The sequence below is a fragment of the Peromyscus eremicus genome, chromosome 2 (assembly GCF_949786415.1).
Source record: "Peromyscus eremicus chromosome 2, PerEre_H2_v1, whole genome shotgun sequence".
In the NCBI taxonomy this organism is placed as follows: domain Eukaryota; kingdom Metazoa; phylum Chordata; class Mammalia; order Rodentia; family Cricetidae; genus Peromyscus; species Peromyscus eremicus.
In genome coordinates this window covers 134,083,048-134,103,020 of record NC_081417.1, presented here as the reverse complement: position 1 = coordinate 134,103,020, position 19,973 = coordinate 134,083,048, and the positions used below count along the sequence as shown (strand labels likewise).

Sequence of the window (19,973 nt, the reverse complement as noted above, 5' to 3'; positions counted from 1 at the left end):
GGACTATAGATCAATCTTACCACTAGGTGACAGACTGCAAATACTCCACCTGGCAGCAATAGTATAAAGCAACCCTTCCCCTCAACAATAATATGCAAGTACCAGCTTCCAAGTAGTTCTCTGGTTACTTGCCCTGGCAGCATCCCAGTGGGCCAGAAATACCATCTTGAGTCATTAGATGTAATCTAGCCCCCAACCATTTACAACAAACATTGTTTTTCTTGTTGAGACAAGGTCTTTCTATAGCCCTGGCTGTCCTGGAACTCTCTATATAGACCAAGCTGGTCTCAAACTCACAGAGATCTGCCTGCTTCTGCCTCCTGAGTGCTGGGATTAAAGATGTACAGCGAGTTACAAGCAAATTTTATCTTTTTGACAAAAAGAATCTTGCTTGGTGATGTTTTGCCTGGTGTAGAAATAATGATAACAACAACAGCAACAATGAAGTACTTTATAAACTGCTTACAGCAGGGGTTCTCACCCTTCCTAACGCTGCGACCCTTTAATACAGTTCCACATGGTGTGGGGACCCCAACCATAAAAGTATTTTTGTTGCTACTTCAAAACTGTAATTTTGCTACTGTTAGGAATTTTAATGTAAATATCTGATATTCAGGATATCTGGTATGTGACCCCCAAAGGGGTTACAACCCACAAGTTGAGAACCATTGGCTTATGGTGTGTCAAGCTCACTATTTTAAGCATTCCATCTAATCTTCACATACTCATGCCAAACCAATGAAGTTGTGTGTGTGTGTGTGTGTGTGTGTGTGTGTGTGCATGCGCATATGCATGCACGTGGAGGGACAGTGTATATTCACCCATGTGCACACATGTGGAAGCCAGAGGTCAACATCTGATGTTTTCCTCTATGGCTTTCTACTTTTTTCTTTTTTTTTCTTCCAAGACAGAGTCTCTCTGTGTAGCCTTGGTTGTCCTGGAACTTGCTCTGTAGACCAGGCTGGCCTTGAACTCAGAGATCCACTTACCTCTGCCTCCTGAGTGCTGGCATTAAAGGCATGCACCACCCCCACTCCCCACTCTCTGACTAGGCTAGCTAGTCTTGAACAACCCTCCTGCCTCAGTCTCCTAAGTGCTGGGATAACAGGCATGCACCACCATGACAGTTACTGGGAATCAAACTTGGGGCTTTTTGCATGCTAGACCAACACTCTACCAACTGAACAGTATTCTTATCCTCTCTGGGACCTTTGTACATACTCTGCTTCTCTACTTCCGGAAAGGTTGGGGGATCCAGAAATTCTCTGGGGGAGTACCCAGTTGCAGCCTTGCATGGATACAGAGCAACACAGAGAACTTACACTCATTTGTCCTTAACTGAGAGCCTGAGCTAGACCCAGAAAAGGTACTGGTGGCTAGGACAGTCCTACCATTGGATAGGTTCTTTCTCTCATGAGACGATGGTGGCTGTGAAGAAGGGGTCCAGGGTTATGATCCAGTCTTCTGAGGCTCATAGAGCTGGTGAGGTGTCCAGAGCTCGCCTGGTGGTCTGGATAGGCGGAGGGAGAAAGGAGAATGTCTAAAGGGACTAATGGAGTCACATGGTCAGGACTGTATTTACCTGAAGGATAACAACCAAGTCTGTTATCAAGTTTACAAAATCAAATCCCTGTTTCTCTTCTTTTAGTCTTCGATGTCTCTATAGAATGGAGGTAATAAAAAACACCCTAGCTAGTGTTGGGAGAAAAGAACTAGATGGTATATTCAAAGCAAAGCACTGAGCACAGTGCTTGCCCAAGACATGCTGGCTATGTGCTAATCGGGAACTGTTGTGTTTATGCTGCTCTGACTCAGCTCACGGTGAATGACTGTCTCCAGGGCCATGTTACTGGGCTCTGTCCTGACCAATACGGATAGAACTGAAGTTGCCAGGGTGAGCTGGACCTGAATTTATAGTGGAAGAAAATTGTGGGCAACAGAGCCAGGATTCAAAACGATTTCTACAGGCTGAAATAAGCACGATGACATTATTCTGCTGAGAGGTTGACAGCATTACACAGAGTAGAGGATGGTGAAGAACCTTGACTTGACCCCAAGCTCCGGTGCAAAGGATCTGAATGATTTAGTTAGCCACAACCTTATGGGAACTGATCACGGGAGAGAAAGGCTCTGAAGCCTAGCAGTCTTAGGCTGCATTAACAATGTGTCGTGTCCAGACTGGGGGAAATAATAGGCCTATTGTACTGGCTTGGTCAGGCCATATCTGGAATCTTGCATTGCTACACTGACAGACTGGAATTGGGCCAGGAGGGGACCAGCCCAGCCTCAGCTCCTGAGCTCTTGTGCTAAACGCTTCCCCTACAGTTTCTTGTCATATCCCTCAAACAACCCTATTAGATAGGTTCCTACTTTGCACACAAGGAGGTTAACAGGATTGTCCAGGATCAACTGTAGAGCTGGTACGTGGAGGTGCCTGCGGCTTTTCTGAATGGGCTCCTCTGGTGTTTGAACGTTCACTCACTGTAGTTTAGTGAGATGTGGAAGTAAAAGAGATATAGTTTTTATTTTCAAGGAGAGCATGATCTGGCCTGGTGATTCAGATCATTTACGGGATGCTATGATTCAAGGGAGTGAAGAATTTAGGGCTGAAAGAGATCAGAGAGGACACCGTAGTCAAATCAAGACTAAAACAGGGAAGAGAGACTGGGGAGGGTCATACGGCTCACATGGGGGACATGGAACCCCATCTGTGCCTTTTTATGGGACAGGGTTGTGTCACACAGCTCACAGTGGGGACAAAAAGCCTGCCTATGCCTTCTTATGGGACAGGGTAGTGTCACACGGCTCACATGGGGGACGTGGAACCCCATCTGTGCCTTCTTATGGGACAGGGTCGTGTCACACGGCTCAGAGTGGGGACATGGAGCCTCGCCCATGCCTTCTGATGGTCTTCACCGTTTCACCGGCTTGTTTCTGTACAGCGGATGTGCCCAGATGGAATCTGCCAGGGTGCATCAGGGAGCGTGCTGTGATCATCGTGGGGGAGTCGGATCTCAGTATCTCTTCCCTGCAATTTGAATTAAAAGAAAAAAAAAAAAAAGGAGTCCGGCACAGAGAAACACAGGTCGTGTGTGAGCGGCCTCTGAGAATCTCAGCAGTAACTTCACTGATGAGGGAGAGCTGGATGTCACCCAGGCTGGGGATCTGGGAAGCTTGGGGTGACGTTAGCAGAGGTGGAAGAAAAGGCTGTTCTTTGCTGGCAGTTACGCCTGCTCTGTTTAGATGAAGGTCCTCTCTTTCAAGGACCACATTCCTCTGTATTCTCTTTCTCAAAGCTTTCCTTTTTCTCCTTTTTGACACAGAGGGCTTTTGGAGTCTTGTATCTCCCAGGGCTTCCTGTCTAGGAGCACATACACCCAGTCCAGCCTTCTGTAATTTATGCTGAGAGGCAGAACAGGAGAGTCATGAGCAAAGACTTAGGAACTGGACAAAACCTTCCTGGCCTGTACACTCTGTCATAACAGCTGCTCCTCTTCTCCGTGTCCCCCTTTCCTCAGCTATAAAATGGGGATAATAATAGTACCACCCTCGGATGGAGTTCGTGGGCACCCAATGAGATTGTGTTAAGCCTGTTAGAAGCTATCCATAAAAGGCTGCTGTGCCCATGACTCCTTTGTATAACTTGAGAGCTTCCCTGCTGGAAGGGGCAGCCAATGGGCTGGCTAATTTTTTCTCCCATTGAAAAAGGCTCCCTAGAGCTGGGCAATGGTGGTGCACGCCTTAAATCCCAGCACTTGGGGGGCAGAGGCAGGCGGATCTCTGTGAGTTCGAGGCCAGCTTGGTCTACAGAGTGAGTTCCAGGACAGGCTCCAAAACTACACAGAGAAACCCTGTCTCGAAAAGTCCCCCCCCCCCCAAAGAAAAAGAAAAAAAAGAAAAGAAAAGAAAGAAAGAAAAAGGCTCCCTAAATATCAAAGGCAAAGGAACGGCGGATCTTGAGACATGGGAGGGAGACATTGATAGTGAAAGTTGCAGCCTATGACCTCAGGTTTGGGGGAGGGGAGAAGCCACCTGACTCCAGACTTTAAAGGAGGCAGACTTTAAAGGGTTCAGAAGTTATGGGCTAGCAGGCTCGACTGAGGGAGAACTCACTCTGGGGGACCTCGGGCAGGTCACTTTCAGCCTTGGGCTTCAGTTTCCTTGGGCGAGTCAGGTGGGTTTCTCAGCCTTGTTTAGGTGGTGAGGAGCACGCGTTGCCGGATGCCGGCTTTGAGAACGTGGCTAAGCAGCGAGGCTCCGCCAGCCGAGTAGGGCAGGCGCGTGAAGGGATTGGCTGGAAGCTCAGGACCGAACCTTTAAGAGGCGCGGAGGGGGCATGCGAGAGGAGTTTTTTTCCTTGCCGGCGATCCTGGTTTGCTCAGTGCTGGCGAACGTGCTGGTAGCTGCGGCTGCGCCTAGGACGGGGAGACCCAGGCGAGTGCGGGCCCGCAGAACACAGGAGCATCCCGGAGTCCCGGTTCCAGACGGCGTGGCCCGCGGGTCATGGCCAAAGGAGAGGGCGCCGAGAGCGGTTCCGCGGCGGGGCTGCTCCCCACCGGCATCCTCCAAGCTAGTGAACGGCCGGTCCAGGTGAAGGTGAGGTCCCGAGAGGCGGGCACAGGGGCTTCTGGGGTAGGCCTGGTCTTGGGACACTGTGGGGGGTAACAGGGTGCTGTGAGGCTTGGAAAAAGAAAGAAGTCCAAGTGGTGCTCCGGGACCGGAGAGTGATGGAGAAAGTCTGTAGCCTCTTTGCTCAACCCTCCACTGGGTTTGCGCCAAGAGCGGTGCCGGCAACTCTGCATGGCGTGGGGCTCTCCCCAGCGCTCTAGGTTCTTCTGTGCTGAGCCACGCTAGGTTCTCTCCTTAGGTCTGGAGAGACCCCCAAAACCTGAGAGTCCCCTTGGTTCTCCACCTCTCACCCCCCTCTTTTGCCCCCTCCACTCTCACGCTTTAACTCTGAGAAGGGCCACTCAAGTTCATTCATAAGAACAAGGGCTCTGCTCTTAAAGGAGCCGCATACCGAAAGCGTTTGTGTGACTATGAGGGTTCCCATGCGCAGCGTCCCGTATGTCTCCACTCTCTTTCTCTGACCGGTCCTAGCTCTGTGGATCTATTTAACTAGCCCATGAAACCATGCGGCCCCAGGAAAGGGATCGCTGACAATAGATCTGCTTGGGAGGTGCTTAACTTTTCCTTTTAATTTTATTAACTGATCTTGGAAGGAGCGAGTGAGCAATTATGCTGTTACCATGTATGAGTAATCTCTACTTTCCCCGGGCAACCTCAGCCTCCCCTAGTGCTCCACCCGGAGCAGGCCGAGCCCTGCACCTGGAGCCCTTTTCACCCCTCTCCAAGGTCCCCTAGGCGCTGGATGGGGTTTGTGTCAGGGAGTCCGAGGGTAGGGCTGCTCAAGGGTTTGCCTGGAGCTGAAGATTGCCTACAGGGGCCCAGGAACTTTGGGACAGATGGAAGGAACAGCTGTGGCTGCAGCGGGCTGGGCTGGGGCCTCCCGCAGCCTTGGTGCCCTCAACCAGTAGGCAGGTGGATCCTGGCTCTTGCGGGGCATCAGGGAGGGAGTCTGGGCTGGGCTCAGGCAGCTTTTGGCAACAAGAGGATTTTCAGGTTGTGGCAGCTAGTGCGGGGCGGGTACCAGTCCACTGCTATAACATGCTCTCTCTGGGTAACTTGGAAAGGAGCAAAGGCTGAGGACCTGGGAGAAGATTTTTATGTTTTTGTTTGTTTGTGACGGGCTTTCTCTGTGTAGTCCTGGCTGTCTAGGAAATCGTTCTGTAGACCAAGCTGGCCTCAAACTCAGAGACCTGCCTGGCTCTACCTCCCCACACCTGGCCTGGGAGACGATCTTTAAAGATGAAGGGTGATAGGTTTCCTCAGGAGTCTAGGGGAGATGTGGGGGATAAGTCTGAGTTTAAGGGCAACTTCCTCTGGGGTAGGGGAAGTTGGATTTCCCTAGGTGGGAACTGGGCAGGGTGGAGGAGCTATTCCCCCTGGTCTGGTTGGCTGGAGACTAGGTTGGAGGCCAGAATCCCGGGTTTGTTTTCAGTCTTCCCTTCTCTCCCCAGAAGGAACCGAAGAAGAAGACACAGCAATTGTCCATTTGCAACAAGCTTTGTTATGCAGTTGGAGGGGCCCCATACCAGCTGACAGGCTGTGCCCTGGGGTTCTTCCTGCAGATCTACCTGCTGGATGTGGCTAAGGTGAGTGATCTGAGCGCCCGCAGGCTCCTCCGGTATCCAGAGGTGGGAAGCGGTAGGCTCTTCTTGGTAGGTTCACCCGGTTTTCCCCCGTGGTAAAACAGGACCAGAACACATTCCTTGGCTGCCACTCAGGGTCGCAGTGGATGAGAAATAAGGCTTTCGGAAGTGTCCAGGAAGGGAGTCTGTCTTTCTGCCCCAGGAACCATGGCTGGCAACTCTCCCTTGCCTGGCAGGAGCAATAGAGCCTGGAGGGCTAAGCAGCGGCTGTGAGGGAGAATGGGACCCGTTGGTGACACTGTTCTTAGAAGAGACTGGCACACCATGTCCCTGGCTGGAAGACAGTCAGCTGGGTTGGCTCAGGGTTTTAGTGGATGTTGCCAGGCTCTTGGGAGAAATGTATCTCACCTTCACCTGAGAAGTGACAGGTTGGTGGTGGATAGGGAAACCTAAAGGTGTGGGCATGTGTGGGAGTGCCCCAGTATTTTGGGTCTCTGATGGGGAGGGGTAGTTTGGGTGAAGCAGGGCTACTGTGTGTATTTGAGAAGCCTTGGCCAGCAGCCTGGCATCCAAAGAATTCACCCTGTCTGGATGAGAGAGTGGGAGACTGAGTAACCATGGCTCCAGGGTGCCCTCACTGGCTCTTTTTTGTGTAGCATCGCTGGGCAAGTGAGGCATATTAGTTTCCATTTGCAGGTGTGGAACACTGAGCCCCAGAAAGGACAGAAGACTCATTCAGTAGCTAGGTTTCAAACAGTTCCCATGGCTGGGCCCCAAGGGGGTTATAAATAAGAGGAACCTGCAGTAGAGCATAAAATGGGGTTAGAGTGAGTGGGGTGAGTGTAGGTAGGGGCGTATAGTTCAGGGAGGTGGCCAGCTTTCCGGAGCAGGGTTTTAACAACTGGACATGGCAGCACATGCCTGTTAGCCCAGCACTTAGGAGGCTGAGACAGGAGGATTGAGATTTCAAAACCAGTCTGGGACCCTGTCTCAAAAACAAAGTATATAAAAAAAAAAAAAAAATCAAGGCTTTATGGATGAGGTTGAAACCAAAAAATCTGTATTTAGAACCTAGAGTGTTTGAAGGTGACTGGCCACTTTCTAAAAAGCATCTATAGGGCAGGCATAGTCACACACACACACACACACACACACACACACACACACACACCTGTAATCCCAGCACTGGGAAGGGAGAGCCAAGAGGAGGATCCTTGCAAGTTAGACCCTGGTCTAGTCTACTTACCAAGTTCTAGGCCAGTCAGGAGTACAAATGAGATCTCTCTCTCTCTCTCTCTCTCTCTCTCTCTCTCTCTCTCTCTCTCACACACACACACACACACACACACACACACACACACACTCACTCACAGTGTCATGGTCAGGGGAGGTCACTGGACAGATTGCTCAGTGGTTAACGGCTTGCTGATCTTTTCAGAGGACCTGAGTTGTGAGTACCTGTACCAGGCCACTCAAAACCACAACTGGCTAGAACTCCAGCTTTAGGGGATCCAATGCCTCTGGCCTCCTGTATTCATTCAAACAACCCCACGCCCCCCCCCCCACAATCACATAACTTAAAATAATAAGATGAATTCTTAAAAAAAGAAGATGAAGGAAAGCATCTATAGATTCCTTTGTCCATATCCAGAATAAAGCCTGACCTCATAAACCACACTACAACCCATAACTCTTATACAGATGAGCAAACTGAGGCTCACTGTGGTTGCCCAGGGAACAGACACTAGCTCTGTTATCAGGTGGTCAGGGACTCAGAACTGTGAGAAAGAAGGAAGGAAATGATTCTGTGTTCATTCTGTCTGGTGAGATGTTTGGTTTTTTTCTTTTCTTTTCTTTTCTTTTCTTTTCTTTTTTTTTTTTTTTTTTTTTTTTTGGTTTTTCGAGACAGGGTTTCTCTGTGTAGCTTTGCGCCTTTCCTGGAACTCGCTTTGTAGACCAGGCTGGCCTTGAACTCACAGAGATCTGCCTGGCTCTGCCTCCCGAGTGCTGGGATTAAAGGCGTGCGCCACCACTGCCCGGTCTGGTGAGATATTTTTAAGTGCAGCAGACGGAAGGAAAGATCCAGAAAAGCTTCGAACACAGTCCTACTCTGATAACACAGTTATCAGAGAAATGCTGTTGTCGTCATCATTATTATTATTACTATTATTTTGTCTTTTGGAGACTGAGTGTCTCTATGTAGTCTTGACTGTCCTGGAACTCACTCTGTAGACCAGGCTGGCACTGAACTCACAGAGATCTGTCTGTCTCTGTCTACCGGATGCTGGGGTTAAAGGCGTGTGTCACTATGCCCAGTTGCTGTTGTAATTATTGTTTCTTCACAGTGTGGGGGAATTGAACCCAGCACCCCATCCATTCTAGGCAAGCAATCATGCTGCCACTGAGCTGAGCCCCTGGCTCTGCTATTGTCACTATTAAGGAAGTGAGGGAAACTGGGCGGTGGTCGCCCACGCCTTTGATCCCAGCACTTGGGAGGCAGAGGCAGGTGGGTCTCTGAGTTCAAAGCCAGCCTGGTCTACAGAGCGAGTTCTAGGACAGTCAGGTCTACACAGAGAAGCCCTGTCTTGAAAAGAGAAATAGTGAGTGAAAATGTTTAAGATCCAGGGGGGAGCAGGTCTCCATGGCCTGGCTGACAGTGAGGGAATCCCTGCTGAGGTGAATGTCTTCTTTGGCCTCTTCCCCACGGCAGGTGGACCCGCTCCCTGCTTCCATTATCCTTTTTGTGGGCCGAGCCTGGGATGCCTTCACGGACCCTCTGGTGGGCTTCTGCATCAGCAAATCCTCCTGGACTCGCCTGGGCCGCCTCATGCCCTGGTAAGTAGAGACGCTCCTTCACAGTGCACAAGGCGAGGCTTCCGGTCTATTTGTCCGTCAGTCCTTCTGCCTCTTGTCACAGGTTGGGGCTTGAGGGGACGAGGTGACACAAAAGCTCAAAGGTGCTGAAACCCCACGCTGAGGCCTTAGCTGCCCCGGACATGGGCACTGGGACACCTAGCCAGTTCATTTCTGGGCTGGCCCAAGTGACGTTGGTTCCCCTCCCTCAGCTCAGGGAGGTCCTCTCACTCACTTTGGTGAGGCTGGAATCCTCAGTTCTCCCACTCGTCACTTCTGAAGTGGCAGAAGTTGGTCTTCGGAAGGAACAGTTGGCAGCGTTGCTACTTAGAGCTGTGTTGCCTTGAGCAAGTTACTTAACATCTCTGAACCTTAGGGAAAATGGAGGTATGGTGAGGATTTTAATATGTAAACCACTCAGAATAATGCCTGGCAGGTATGGATACCCAATTTGACGTTCCTTCAAGGTGGTTGATGGTAGGACATGGGTAGGGGCGATACTGAGAGTGGGATTGTTCCTTGAGTCTATTCAGCCTCAGCTTGTGGAACAAGGTTGGGGGAGGCAGTTGCCATAGATCAGACCGTGATGGAGCCGCACCAGACAGGCCAAGCCCGGGCTCTGGTTCCCTCCAGGACATCCTGCTTCAGGGGGTGGGGGGAGTGTACCCCTTTCATCTCCAGCCCATCCAAGCTTAAGTGGGCGCCTTCCTGCCCCAGGGGCGCCCATACCTGGTCTCCGGCCTTCAAAGCTCTTCCAGCAGTCTCTGCACCTCCACGGTTTCCTTTCCCACGAGGCCCCCCACCCACCCCAGTCCTGCCAGCCCCTGGCAAAAGCCCAGCTTGGAGCCTTTGATCCAGGCTTCATGGCCAAGGGGATGGAGGGGAGGGCAGGAGAGCCTCCTTTACCTGGGCAAGCTGCTCAGGGAGCTCTGAGCACCAGCCTGTGAGACTTGGCCCTGTGCCGGCCTCCTGGCAGCTGGTGGAGGGCGGGGCCCTGCTCCCACATCGCCTCATGAGGCCCAGCCAATAGGAGGCCGCTGTGTGATGCGCTGTCTCACAGGGTTACTCCCAGTCACATCGGGTTCCTAGGCCAGCAGAGCTGTTCAGCGGCCTGCCTAAGAGGATGGGGAGTTTGAGGAAGGCTGAGAAGGAGCCCTGTTCTCTGAGGAGACAACGTGGAGGGGGTGGAAGGAGGAGGAGGAGGAGGAGGGCCAGCATGGCTTCCCTGTAGGAGGGAGGTCTGAGGACTTTTGCTTGGTCAGTGTGACAGCTACTCCAGGAGAGTTGCTGGGGACCCCTTAGGCTGATTTCTGGGTGTCAAGGGCCTGGGCGTGTGACAGAATACACATGGGATGGCTCATAGGCTGAGGGGCGCTTGTGTTCATCCCAGGCTGCATCTCCTCACGCCCAGAGACCAGCAAGAGCCTGGGTCTGTCAGGGTTGGTTAGTGTTAGCCGGGTCTCCTCCCAGATGTTAGGGCAGTTCCCACCCCAAGCTCCTCCTGCAGACCACAAAGGTGCTGACATTCTCTTTCCCAGGACTTCCTAAGGCCATCTGTGAGACCCTGTGAGCAGGGTCACACCGAGGTGCAGCAGGCTGTCCCCTGAGGTTGGTTACCAGGCATTGCCCACTTGTGGCCTTGGCCTGTAGTGGTTCCCGAAGACCTCTTCTCCTGTTGAGCCTTCCTGATATGATCACAGCAAACACTTAACGTCCCAAGTACTGTTCAACATTTTTTCTGTCAACTCACTTAAGACTCGAGCCTACTTCAACCCCCAGAGTTGAAGTCCTCACATTTATTTGCCTGTGAGATGTCCCTTTCTCCACCTTATCTCCCGATTCCATCTCTCTTACTCACTGCACTCCAGCCCATGGGTCCTGCTGTTCCATACTCCTGCCTAAGGACCTTTGCACAGACTGTCCCCTGCCTGGGCCCACACTTGCCTCAGAGGTCTGTAATGCAGACTCTCTGACTATATCCACGCCTTCTCAGCTACTGCCCTCTCAGCCAGCTGTGAACTGAGCTTGTAGTCTCCTGGCTATTAGCCTGCTTTAGTCCACAGCTTTAGCCTCTTCTAGCCTGGTTCCTTTTCTCCATAGCATTTACCACCATTCAATATGTTATAACTATATAAAGACTATGAAATATATATATATATATATATATATATATATATATATATATATATAATAGCATTTCCCTTATTTATGGATTTATTTGTGGTAGAACTCAAAAGTAGGGCCTTGCCCATGCCAGGCAAGCGTTCTACAGCCTTGATCTTTGTTTGGTTGTGTTCTTTAAAGACTAGGTTTCCTGTAGCCCAGGCTGGCCTCCAACTCACTGTTCTCCACCTCCTAAATGTTCAGATGATAGTCATGTACCAACACCTCCAGCTCAACCCTTGTTTGGTTTGTTTTGTTTTTGAGACAGGGTCTCACTATGTAGCCCTGGCTGCCCTGCAACTTCTTATATAGACCAGGTTGTCCTCAGACTACAGAAATCCACCTGCTCTTGAGAGCAGAGACGGGGGATTCCCTGAACATGAGGCCAGCCTGGTCTGCATGATTACATAGAGAGACTTTGTCTCAAAAAAATGAAAAAGCAAAATCAAACATATATCTATATATATATCTATCTCTCTCTCTATATATATAGATATCTATATCTATATCTATATATATATACATATTATAATGTATGAGTGTTTTGCTTGCATGTACACCTGTGCCTGGTACCTGAGGAGGTCAGAAGAGGACTTTGGATCTCTTGAAACTGGAGTTATGAGTGGTTATGGGCTGCCATGTGGGTACTGAAAATTTAACCTAGGTCTTATGCAAGAACAAATGCTCTCAATTGCTGAGCCATCCCTCTAGCCCATGTCTTTCATTTAAAAACAAAAAAACAAAAAAAAAACCCCAAAAACAGATCTCACTAAGTAGCCCAGGTTGACTTTGAACTCACGATCTTTTTGCCTGTCTCTTGAATGTGGGGACTCAGTCCTGCACCACTCTGCCCAGCTCGTTGTAACCGTTTTTGTTGTTGTTTTTTCCAGACAGGGTCTCTCTCTGTATCCCTGGCTGTCCTGGAACTCACTCTGTAGACGAGGTTGGCCTCAAACTCACAGAGATCCACCTGCCCCCCCGCCTCGTTGGGATTAAAGTCACCTGGCTCACTGTAAACTTTTGAGGTGTCCGATAAAGTCGCGTTAAGCATATTTACATCCTTGTGTGACCATCATGCCCTCCCGTCCCATTATTTTTTTATTGTTGCTATTTTTCTGCAAAGCCCTGACTGTCCTGGAATTCGATTTGTGGACCAGGCTGGCTTTGAACTCAGAGATCTGCCGGCCTCTGCTTCCGAAGTGCTGGGATTAAAGGCGTGCGCCACTACTGCCTGGCACATCCCAATACTTTTTCATCTTTTCAAACCAAAACTTTGAGTTCATCAAAAGATAATCCCTACTTCCCCCTCCACCTATCAATCTGTCAACCACTTTTTGCTTTGTTTTGTTTTGTTCAAGGAGAGTATATGGTGGTGGGGTGTGTGTGTGTGTGTGTGTGTGTGTGTGTGTGTGTGTGTGTGTGTGGACAACTTTCAGGAGTTGATTCTTTCTGCCTATGGGCTCTGTGAATTTGAACTCAGGTCATCAGGCATAGTAAGTGCCCTTAGGAGCTGATGTATCTTCCACATGAAACTATGGATTTGGTGGACCCCCCCCCCCCCATAAGTTAAACTGTACAATACTTGTCTTTTAGACACTTGGCCATTCCTCAAGGTTCTCTGTTGTAATATGTGTCAAGAATTTCATTTTTAGGGCTGAATAGCTCGTAATTTATGTTGTTTACCAACTAGACTGTGAGTTCTGTGAGAGCAGTGATGTCTTTTTCTTCACAGATACATCTTCCACAGTCAGAGTAGTTCCTAGCACATCACTGAGCTCCATAAATATTTGAGTAAATGTTGAATGTACGCAGTGTACTATTTCTTATTTTCATTTTATATGTGAGGAAATGAGCTCAGAGAAGTTAAATAATTTGCTCAAGACTAAGTTGTTTTTTTTTTTTTGTTTGTTTGTTTGTTTAAACTAAGTTTTTATAGTGACAGACTCAGAATTGGACCCCAGAAGTGTATGTAACTCAGGGCCTTCCTTTTTTTAAAAATATTTATTGTGCGTGTGTGTGGGCATGTCTGTAGACATGTGGGCATGCCACAGTACATGTGGAGGCCAGAGGACAACTTGTGGGAGTCGGTGCCCTCCTTCTGCCATGCGTGTTCCGGGGAAGAGTATCAGGCTGTTAGGTCTGGCAGCACTGAGCCGTCTTGCTGGCCTGAGGCCTTCTTCCGTAGAACCTTTGTGTTCCGCTTCCTGTGCTAAAGCTGTGAAGTTGATCCGTCCTGAGGAACAGCCTCTCGTGATAGGCTGGACTCCCATGGGAGCCAGACATTTGTCCTCCATCCTCCTTACAGTTCTGTGACTGGGTCCCGTCCTCTTCCGCGGACCCTCTCCCCTCCTTCACCAGACGCTGGCCTCTTCACCTGCTCTAGCTTCCCTGTGTGTACAAATGAAGCATGGAGGGCAGAGGACAGGCGCTAGAATGTCCCTTTCACTGGGACTCCTGCTCCAGGAAAGACATGCATGAGACTCGGAGTCTGACCCCATGCTCCTTGCTCTCTGACCCCTTCAAGCTCCTTGCTCAAGATTTTGGTCCAGGAAGTTGCCCTCTTCGGTCCTCCGGGCACGGCCATCAGTCTCTTCCCCTGAGGCTCTGGGTGGGGAGGGTTCAGAGTAGAAACTTCCTTCTCTATTGATGGGCACCTGCGGAACAGATGTGGGCTCTTAGAATCCTCCTGCCTCCGCTCAGACCTTCCCCTTACTCAGGATCATCTTCTCCACTCCCCTGGCCATCATCGCCTACTTCCTCATCTGGTTCGTGCCTGACTTCCCACTAGGGGAAAGGTCCCATGGGTTCCTCTGGTACCTGCTTTTCTACTGCCTTTTTGAGACACTGGTCACGGTGAGTGTGGGCTCCTCCCCTTGGTACCTTGGTGAGGGGCAGGGTCAAGGGCGATCCCTGGGGGCCTCTGCATGTCTCTTCATCCATCTAACTGGCCGAGAGCTTCTCTTCCACAACAGTGTTTCCACGTTCCCTACTCAGCACTCACCATGTTCATCAGCACAGAGCAGAGTGAGCGAGACTCCGCCACCGCCTACAGTAAGTTCCTCCCCTATGAGCTGGGCCCTCCCCACAGGGGGGCCCTGGACCTCTCTGGTCTGCCCCCCTCCCACACCTTGTACTTTGTGGGCCCAGCTCTTTGCTCTACTCTTCAGTGTGTGTGTGTGTGTGTGTGTGTGTGTGTGTGTGTGTAGTGAATCCCCCTCCCTCTGTCCCCTGTCTCTCTCTGCTGCTGGGGATTGACCCCAGAGCCTTATGTATACTAAGCAGTCACTTAACCATTGAATTATATCCCCAGCCCATGAAAGCATGTTAAAAAATAACTCAATCCCTTTATTGCTCAAGTGAGACCCAGAGGGGGTCCAGGGACTGGTCTGAAGGTTACACAGAGAAAAGCCATGAATGTAGGTTGAAATGTCATCCTCCTGCCCCGTAGCTCAACTCACCTGGAGCCAAGAGTGGCTTCTGTATGACTCTCTTCCCTGGGCCTACAGGCCATGTGGCACATCTGAAAACAACCCTTTCCCTGCCTAGGGATGACTGTGGAGGTGCTGGGTACAGTGATAGGCACAGCGATCCAAGGACAAATTGTGGGCCAAGCCAACGCACCTTGTCTCCAGGACCACAATGGCTCTGTAGTGGCCTCAGAAGTTGTCAATCGTACACAGAGCACCACCTCCCTCAAAGAAACGGTGAGGACCCTGGCAAGGCAGGGGTTTATCGGGGGAGAACAAATGGGGTGCTTTGCAGTTATCCTAAAAGCAGTAAGAGTAGCTGGTGTCTATTAATTAGTGGGCGTCTGGTAAATGTAAATATTAGTACCTACATCTACCCACTTTATAGACAAGGAAAGTGAAGGCTGGGAGGCTGAGTAGCTTGTCTAGGGTCCCAGTGGGTTGCAGAGGTGGGGGAAGACTTGGGCTGTGGGCTCACACACTACGCAGTCTGGCCGTGTAACGTTTTGTATACTTGGACTTAGCCCAGCCTTGGGAAGCAACAGCAGGTCCAGGATGATCGTCCTGGTTCACAGATGGACACAGTGAGGCCCCCACAGGAGAAAGGCCTGGCCTGAGATCGTGGAGTGGGGCTGCTGGGCTGAGATCAGACTGACCCTGTCTCTGTATGTCATAGCAAAATGCATACCTGCTGGCAGCAGGGATCATCGCCTCCATCTACGTCATCTGCGCTGTCATTCTGGTCCTAGGCGTGCGGGAGCAGCGAGGTGAGACACTACTGGGGAGGGTCAGCCCACGGCCAGGGGAGCAGAACCCCTCCTGCCTGGTCCTCAGGCTTGGGGGGGACCTCTGCTCCCTCCTCATGATCCTTTCCGGTCCCTAGAACCCTACGAGGCCCAGCAGGCCGAGTCGATCTCCTTCTTTCAGGGCCTCCGGCTGGTCATGAGTCATGGCCCCTATGTCAAGCTCATCGCAGGCTTCCTTTTCACCTCCCTGGCTTTCATGGTGAGTGGGTGGGGCCTGAGATGCTCATCCTGAGAGCGCGTCTGTTAAGAGTGGAGTTGGAGAAGATTTGGCTTGTGGTGAAGTTCGGGGGGGCAGGTAGGAGGGAGTGGGGCAAGTTGGGGGTCTCTGGAATCCCTAAGTCACCTTCCTCCTTTCGTTTCCTTGTTCTGCTCCATCTCCCAGCTGGTGGAGGGCAACTTCGCCTTGTTCTGCACCTATACCTTGGGCTTCCGAAACGAGTTCCAGAACCTCCTCCTGGCCATCATGGTGAGTACAGGGCATGTGGTTAACTGATGAATAGGTCTTTGGACAGTCAGAGGGTACCTTCAGCTGGTCCTTAGTCATGAGGGGATGAAGGAGGTTTCCCTGGACCTCACCTGCAATCCCTTAGGGAGGGTTATGAAAGGAGGATTTGAGGCTGGATGGTTACAGTGTCCATACAGGAAAAACAAGGACGCCAACAACTTTGTGCAGCTTTGCATTCAGAGTTATGAAAAGCCCGGAGGATGGCTTGCTCTCGGCTCCCCCGGGAAGCCATCAGACATGCCTGTCAACTTCCTCACTGCCAGTGGCTGACCTGGGAGCATCTTCGGGGCCCTGGAAAGGGCAGGGCGGTTCTCTGCAGCAATAACCCACCTCCTCCACGGTTTTTGTCGCTCGCAGCTCTCGGCCACATTCACCATCCCCATCTGGCAGTGGTTCCTAACCCGCTTTGGCAAGAAGACAGCTGTCTATGTGGGGATCTCAGTGAGTGGGGCTCAAGGGGTGGAGTTGGGATTGCGTTGGGTCTGTGGGGAGGGGGTTGCAGATGGGAGCCTCCCAGGTGACCCACCTTCCTCCACCTTCTCTGTCCTAGTCAGCAGTTCCCTTTCTCATCTTGGTGGCCCTCATGAAGAGTAATCTAATCGTCACGTACGTGGTGGCTATAGCAGCTGGTGTCAGCGTAGCTGCTGCTTTCTTGCTGCCCTGGTAGGTAGATACAGGCTCACTGAGTTTGTCCCCCAAGCCGACCCCCTCCACTTGGGGAGTGTGCTCTGGGGGCTTCTCCCCCGCCTTTCTATGGGTCTGGGATGAGGTGGGTCTGCAACTCCCAGAAGGCAGTTCCTTCCCATGGACACGGATACCATAGGAACGGGCTGGTGGCTAGGTGGGGGGTCACTCACGGCTGCCACCACCCGCTCTGCCTAGGTCCATGCTGCCCGACGTCATCGACGACTTCCACCTGAAGCACCCTCACTCCCCTGGCACTGAGCCCATCTTCTTTTCCTTCTATGTCTTTTTCACCAAGTTTGCCTCTGGAGTCTCCCTGGGTGTCTCCACCCTCAGTCTTGAGTGAGTGGCCTGTGAGTCTTGGGCAAGGCTGGGGACAGGGGCAGGGTCCAGGTACTCCATCCTCACCGCTCCTTGCCCACTGGGTCCCACAGCTTTGCTGAGTACCAGACACAGGGGTGCTCCCAGCCGGAACAGGTCAAGTTTACACTGAAGATGCTGGTGACCATGGCCCCCATCATCCTCATCCTCCTGGGCTTGCTGCTCTTCAAGCTGTACCCCATCGATGAGGAGAAGCGGCGCCAGAATAAGAAAGCTCTGCAGGCTCTCCGGTGAGGGGAGGGGGAGAGGGTGTGTGTGTGTGTGTGTGTGTGTGTGTGTGTGTGTGAGTGTATGTGTGTGTGTCTGTGTGAGAGTGTGTGTATGTGTGTATGAGTGTGAATGTGTGTGTGAGTGTATGTGTGTCTGTGTGTATGGGTGTGAATGTGTGTGTGAATGTGTGTCTGTGTGTGAGAGTGTGTGTATGTGAGTGTATGTGTGAGTGTGTATGTGAGTGTGAGTGTGTGTGTGAGTATGTGTGTGTGCGCCAGTCTAAGTTCTCAACTTCTGCCGCTGGTGGACAGATCCAGAAAATGCTTAGCTACACACTAGGTACCACTTTGACTACTTTTGTATATATTTACTCAACAAGCAACAAGCACTTTCTGAATGCCAGCATTGAGGTAGGAAAAACAAAAACAAAAAACAAACAAACAGAAAATGGCCAGGCCTGGTGACACATGCCTGTAATTCCAGAACTCTAGGAGGCAGAGGCAGGTGGATCTTTGTTAGTTTGAGGCCAGCCTGGTCTACATAGGGCGTTCCAAGATAACCAGGGCTATGTAGAGAGACCCTGTCTCTAAAACCAAACAAGACTCCCTGTCCTGAAGGAGCTTGTGTTTAGAAGTATGCTTTCAGGACAACCCACCCCCCCACTCCTCCCACACTCCCCCCACCCCACCCCCACACTCCCCACCCCCGCCTTCTAACAAACCCATCCTTAGGCAACTGAGGTGTTTTGTGTTTTTTTGAGGCAGGGTCTCATTTAGCTTAGGCTGGTATCAAACTAGTTGTGTAGCCAAGGCTAACCTGGCTCTGCCTCCTAAGTACTGAGGTGACAGCCACCACTCCCATGGCAAGATTCTTACGATTCCTATCCTGCAGATGAAGAAAATTGAAGTTTGGCCAGGAACTGAGGATAAGGCTTTGAGCCCTGCCCTGTGTTCTAGCTGTAACCTGTACTCTGATACCCTCCTGGCAAACAGGTCCTCCGGCGTGGCCAGAAATGATAGGGCAGGGTGGAGTGACTCATGCTCCCTTGTCAGCCAGCCAGTGGCTCTCTGAGGTTTGTGGTGGCCTCCTTCATTCAGCAGGAACAGCAACCAGAAGCTTCTGGGCCGACCGTAGGAGTGAGCAAACTGTCCTGTGGTGTAGACAAGACTGACAGCTGGCTTGAACTCCAGGGCCAAGATTCCTAAGGCAGGTGGCAGCGGAGGAGGGTGAAGATGCGTCCTCTAAGCTGTCTTTTCTGTTGCAGAGACGAAGCCAGCAGCTCAGGCTGCTCTGATACAGACTCCACAGAGCTCGCCAGCATTCTCTAGGACCTGCCATGCTACCTGAAGCCACCACACAAAGGACCTGGGGCACCAGGTAGCATGAGGCACAGGATCTTTTTTGTCCTCGCACTGAACTGCTGTTCTTCCTGTGTCAAGACAGGGACCAAGGACTGGATGGAGGGCGAGCAGCACAGGACATGTGTGCTCACTGCAGGGCTGGCCGCTCCCTCGTCTCCTCACTGCCTGCCCACAGGGCCAAGCCCTGGGGCTGCTACTGTGAATATTTTATGCCAAGGACTGACTGGGGCTAGCTCAGGACACTAATGTAGAAACGTTTTATACAGAGACTAATTAATAACTTAATGACTGTGTACATAGTGATGTGTGTATGTATATGTCTGTGAGCTATTAATGTTATTAATTTTCATAAAAACTGGAGAACAAAGCTTCCTGCTTCCTTCTATGTTCTTAGCCATCCGTGGTGAGACCCAGATAGCCAATGGGCTCACAAAGTCCCTGGGGCCAGTGAGTATACCTGAGGGTACAATAGCAGCCTTGGCTGACATTTACTCTGTACCAAGTGCCTTAGGCTGGTTTGGCACACAGTTCATGGTGATCTCATTGAACCTGGGGAACTCTTGTGTCATGGCAGGACTGTCCCTGACTTAACGAGAAAAAAATGAAAACTCAAGCTCTAGTATTAAAAGAGGTGTAGCTGGGTGGCGGCAGCAGCGCACGCCTTTAATCCCAGCACTCGGGAGGCAGAGCCAGGTGGATCTCTGTGAGTTTGAGGCCAGCCTGGTCTACAGAGTGAGATCCAGGAAAGGCGCAAAGCTACACAGAGAAACCCTGTCTCGAAAAATCAAAAAAAAAAAAAAAAAAAAAAAAAAAAAAAAAAAAAAAGGTGTGGCTAAGGTCACATGGCAAAGAGTGACACAAGCGGAGCTCCGTCCCATCTCTGAGACTCTCAGCATTTTAACCGCTGCTCCCTGTGTCCCCGTGTGGGAGAAGGGCTAAGGAAACAGCAGGCCACTGTTGTTCTGTCTGTCACCATGTGTATACCTGAGCCTGTGGGGCTAGGTGTACTGGTTGGGGGTCTGTCGTGTCCCTGGAGACCTTTCCCTTAACTGTTGTCAGTGATGCTGAAGGTGGAGACTGTATGTGTCTAGGTGTGGGTATTGGGTAGTGGCCTGGCTCTGGTGGGGAAAGGCCCTGGTTAAAGTATTTGTCCCATTCCCGCCGCGCAAACATTCCCACTGTAGCCAGTCAAGTTACGCTTGCTTGTACCATCTTGTAAATCCCTGAAAACTTAATAGTTGGCTTTTACAAGTTTGCAAGGGTCTCCCTACCGTACCACTGGGTTGCACACCCAGGTCAGGCTCCAAAAACAAGGAAGTAAAGCTGGTGGG

At 51.0% G+C, this 19,973-nt stretch overlaps 1 protein-coding gene and 1 long non-coding RNA gene across 2 annotated transcripts; one reads left to right on the top strand and one right to left on the bottom strand.

Moving 5' to 3' along the window:
- Window positions 1–2,499: 2,499 nt before the first annotated feature.
- On the bottom strand, window positions 2,500–4,667 carry LOC131904000 (uncharacterized). The gene is made up of 2 exons (XR_009377650.1): window positions 4,114–4,667; window positions 2,500–3,028 (listed from the first exon to the last, which is right to left on the bottom strand). It is a non-coding gene; the product is annotated as an uncharacterized LOC131904000 (long non-coding RNA).
- Mfsd2a (MFSD2 lysolipid transporter A, lysophospholipid) lies at window positions 4,077–19,010 on the top strand. Its single transcript, XM_059254902.1, has 14 exons — window positions 4,077–4,596; window positions 6,081–6,215; window positions 8,923–9,047; window positions 13,946–14,081; window positions 14,201–14,279; window positions 14,775–14,932; window positions 15,372–15,462; window positions 15,579–15,700; window positions 15,884–15,967; window positions 16,364–16,447; window positions 16,557–16,669; window positions 16,889–17,032; window positions 17,125–17,301; window positions 18,546–19,010. The coding sequence occupies exons 1-14, from the start codon at window positions 4,504–4,506 to the stop codon at window positions 18,607–18,609; spliced, it is 1,605 nt and encodes a 534-aa protein (XP_059110885.1). The 5' UTR covers window positions 4,077–4,503; the 3' UTR covers window positions 18,610–19,010.
- Window positions 19,011–19,973: the final 963 nt, after the last annotated feature.